This window comes from Dendrobium catenatum, unplaced genomic scaffold (genome assembly GCF_001605985.2).
Source record: "Dendrobium catenatum unplaced genomic scaffold, ASM160598v2 fragScaff_scaffold_938, whole genome shotgun sequence".
Taxonomy (NCBI): domain Eukaryota; kingdom Viridiplantae; phylum Streptophyta; class Magnoliopsida; order Asparagales; family Orchidaceae; genus Dendrobium; species Dendrobium catenatum.
Window position 1 is genome coordinate 1 of NW_021319400.1, and position 3638 is coordinate 3638.

Below are 3638 nucleotides of genomic sequence, written 5' to 3' on the forward strand. Positions count from 1 at the left end.
TATAGCCCTTTTCTTCGAGAGCTCTGCGCTGCTCTCGGTTCTAGGGTTTCCTCCTTTTTCCTCGTGATCTTCCTTCGATCTTTTGTTCGTTTCGAGTGATTTTTAGCTAGTTTTCCTGCTGATAGCCTCCTCTGGCCCTCTTGGGCCTCTTGGCATGGCGGGGGGCTCTGCCTCTATGCCGTGGGGAAATGTTTCATCTAAAGCTCAGGACCAAAATAAAGGTTTTTTCAACTTAGATGCTGAGGAGGCTTCACCTTCTAAATCTCGATCGTTTAAAGATGTACTGACTTGTTCATCAGGTGATACCTTACCTTCTCTTACCCCTTCAACGTTTAACGGAGTTCCTGCTGTTTTGATTTCGGATGATGATGTCCTTAAACTTGCTTCACCTTTTCGTTTCACTCTTGTGGGAAAATTTGGCGTTAGATGCCCAAATCTTGATGCGATTAGATCGTTTTTTGGTAATCTCAAGCTTTCGGGTTTCTACTCTGTTGGTTTATTGGATTCAAAGCACGTTGCAATACAACTTTCTAATGACTTGGATTACAGTCGGATTTTTGCGAGAAGATCTTATTTTATTTTCAATTGTCATATGCGGATTTTAAAGTGGACACCTTTTTTCGATGTTAAGGAGGAATCTCCGATTGTTCCTATTTGGGTCTCTTTTCTGAATCTTAGACTGCATTTTTTCAATCCTAAGGTTTTGCATGCTTTAGGTTCTATCTTTGGCCGTCCCCTTCAAACGGACCAAGCCACTGCGTATAGAACCAGGCCCTCTGTGGCTAGGGTTTTAGTTGAGGTGGATATTACTAAGAAGCATGCAAAGGAAGTTTAGGTTGGTTCAAAGGCTTTTGGGTATTTACAAAAAGTTGAATTTGAAAAAAACTCCTAATTTCTGTACTCATTGTAAAGCTCACGGTCATGCTGTCTCGGAATGTTTCAAACTTCATCCGGAACTAAAAGTTAAATCCAACACCTCCATTGGAGTGGCGGGTATTAAGGAAACGACTATTGAAGATCCTGTAATTGAAAATCCTGAAACTGAGAATACGTTAACTAATGTTGCTGGCAATTCCAATGTTGAGAGGGTTGGAAGTGAAACTTTAAAAGTTCCGGAAAGTGTGGATACTCCTACTACTTCCCCTGTTAAAACTTTAACTGTTAAAGACAAGTCTTTTGTTGAGAATGGAGAAATTTCTAATATATTTATCTATGTTGATTCTATGCTTAATAATTCTACTCCCCCACTTACTTTGGTTAATACCGAGAACATTGATGATGATCCTAGCGAAGATCAAGAGAAGGGAGAATATGTTCCAGGACAGACCTTGCCGGATTCGATGAAAAAGGGTAATCACAATAAAAATGGGGAAGGTCAGTCTTCTGCTACTTTTTCTGATAAAGGCAAATATACTGAGGAAGAATGGATTTCTAAATCGCAAAAGAAAAAAAAGAAAAATGTTAAAGTTACTTTACCGGATACCCCGCGTTCTACCAAGGCTCAAACTAATAACAAAAATTCTAATGATTAAAGCCATTATTTGAAATGTTAGAGGTATTGGTGGTTCTGATTCTAAAAATCGGGTTAGGAATTTATGTCGGGTTCATAATATTTCATTTCTGGTTCTGCTTGAGCCTTTTATTTCTTTTGATAAATTGACGTCTACTGCTGCTAGTTTAGGTTTTTCTGGTAGTTTTTCTAATTGCTCTAATAAGATCTGGATTATGTGGAAAAATCATTTTAATGTTGCTGTGATTTCTGACTTTCAACAAGTGGTTAATGTGCAAATATCTTTTAACCAGTTTAATTTTTATACTTCTTCGGTTTATGCTTCCTCTACTATAAATGGTCGTATCCCTCTTTGGGAATGTTTAACTGATTTTGCTCATCTGATTGATGGTCCTTGGTGTGTTGGGGGTGATTTTAATATTATCTCTAATGTTAGTGAAAGAACAGGGGGTAATCCTCCTAATATGAATGCTATGGATGATTTTAATCAAGTTATTTCTTCTTGTAATCTTACTGATATTGGTTTCTCTGGCAGCTCTTTTACTTGGAATAGAAATAACATGTGGCAAAGACTTGACAGGTTACTTTTCAATAATGATTGGATTAGCAAATTCAATATGACTAGGGTTCAACATTTGAGCCGCACTCTCTCCGACCATTCGCCCTTGCTTCTTTTTATATCTAATAGTTTTTTGACGGGTCCTGTGGCTTTTAGATTTCAAAATATGTGGATCAAGCATGTTGGGTTTTTTAATGTTGTGTCTGAAAACTGGAATGCTTTGGTTTTTCCTGATAATAATATTCATGGTATGCATAGATTATGGGCTAAATTAAGTAGATTGAAACAACTGTTAAGATGGTGGAATAAGCATGTTTTTAAAAACATCTTTGAAAATATCAAGGAAGCCGAGGAGAAAGTTTTAATTGCGGATAACCTTTTTCTGGAAATTCCTTCATCTGAAAATATGGCTAATCTTGATAATAGTAAACTCCTTCTTTTTAATTTGCAAAACCAGGAAGAGATTTTTTGGAAACAGAAGGCTTCTAACTCTATTTTGTTGGAAGGTGATCGGAATACTTCCTTTTTACATGCTTTAGTCAACAAAAACCGTATAAAAAGCTACATTCACAAGCTGACTGATGAGCATGGTGTTGTTTATGATAATGTTGATACTATTGTTAACTCTGGAGTGGACTATTTCTATAATATTTTTAATGTCGTCAAGCCTGTTTCTTCCATTATTAACACTAATGTGATTCCTAATATTTTGGATGAGAATGATAATAGTTTCCTTACTCAATTACCCAATGAAGAAGAAATTTGGAATACTATCAAAGGTATGAATGTTGAGTCGGTTGCCGACCCTGATGATTATACTACTAAATTTTTTGTGAAAACTTGGGATATCATTAAAGCTGATATGGTGGATGTTGTTCATGATTTTTTCAAGGGTAAGCCTTATCCCAAAGCTTTTTCTTGCACTAATATTGTTCTCATCCCCAAGAAAGATAACATTACTTTCTGGAAGGATTTCATACCTATTAGTCTTTGTACGTTTTTTAACAAACTTGTGGCTAAAATTATTGCTTATAGACTTTCTACTATTTTGCCTAGAATTATTTCATATAATCAGACGGGGTTTGTTAAAGGGAGGAGTATTTTTGACAATATTCTTCTTGCTCAAGAACTGGTGCATGATATTAACATTAAAAGTATTGGTGGCAATATTCTTTTCAAGCTCGACATTACAAAGGCTTATGATAATTTAAATTGGGAGTTTCTGTATAAAATTCTATCTTTGTTTGGCTTTAATCAGGTTTTTATTAATCTTGTTAAGCATAGCATTGATAATTGTTTCTTTTATGTTATTATTAATGGGAGGAATCATGGCTTTTTTAAGTCTACGAATGGCCTTCGTCAGGGGGATCCTTTATCTCCTTCCCTTTTTATCATTGCTATGAAATATCTGTCTAGGGGTTTGGATGATTTGTACAGTAGGTTTCCTAACATGAATTATCGTACTGGTGGTGGTTTTCCGATCTCTCATCTTAGTTTTGCTGATGATTTCATTATTTCTTCTAATGCTTCTTTTAAAAATGTTAAATTGTTAGTTAACTTTTTGGATAC

General features: G+C 35.6%; 1 protein-coding gene across 1 annotated transcript; it reads left to right on the forward strand.

Moving 5' to 3' along the window:
* The first annotated feature begins 154 nt into the window (after nucleotides 1-154).
* On the forward strand, nucleotides 155-3158 carry LOC110094257. The gene is made up of 4 exons (XM_020819451.2): nucleotides 155-716; nucleotides 913-1438; nucleotides 1554-3061; nucleotides 3145-3158. Exons 1-4 carry the CDS (start codon nucleotides 155-157, stop codon nucleotides 3156-3158), a joined length of 2610 nt encoding a protein of 869 aa, XP_020675110.2.
* Nucleotides 3159-3638: the final 480 nt, after the last annotated feature.

What these genes read in the sequence shown, in the direction of transcription:
- LOC110094257 (XM_020819451.2), top strand. Translation starts at nt 155, where the DNA reads ATGGCGGGGGGCTCTGCCTCTATGCCGTGGGGAAATGTTTCATCTAAA. An exon ending in TAAGGTTTTGCATGCTTTAG is followed by an intron (nt 717 to 912) that starts GTTCTATCTTTG and finishes CTCATTGTAAAG; the next exon opens with CTCACGGTCATGCTGTCTCG. An exon ending in GAAGAATGGATTTCTAAATC is followed by an intron (nt 1,439 to 1,553) that starts GCAAAAGAAAAA and finishes TTGAAATGTTAG; the next exon opens with AGGTATTGGTGGTTCTGATT.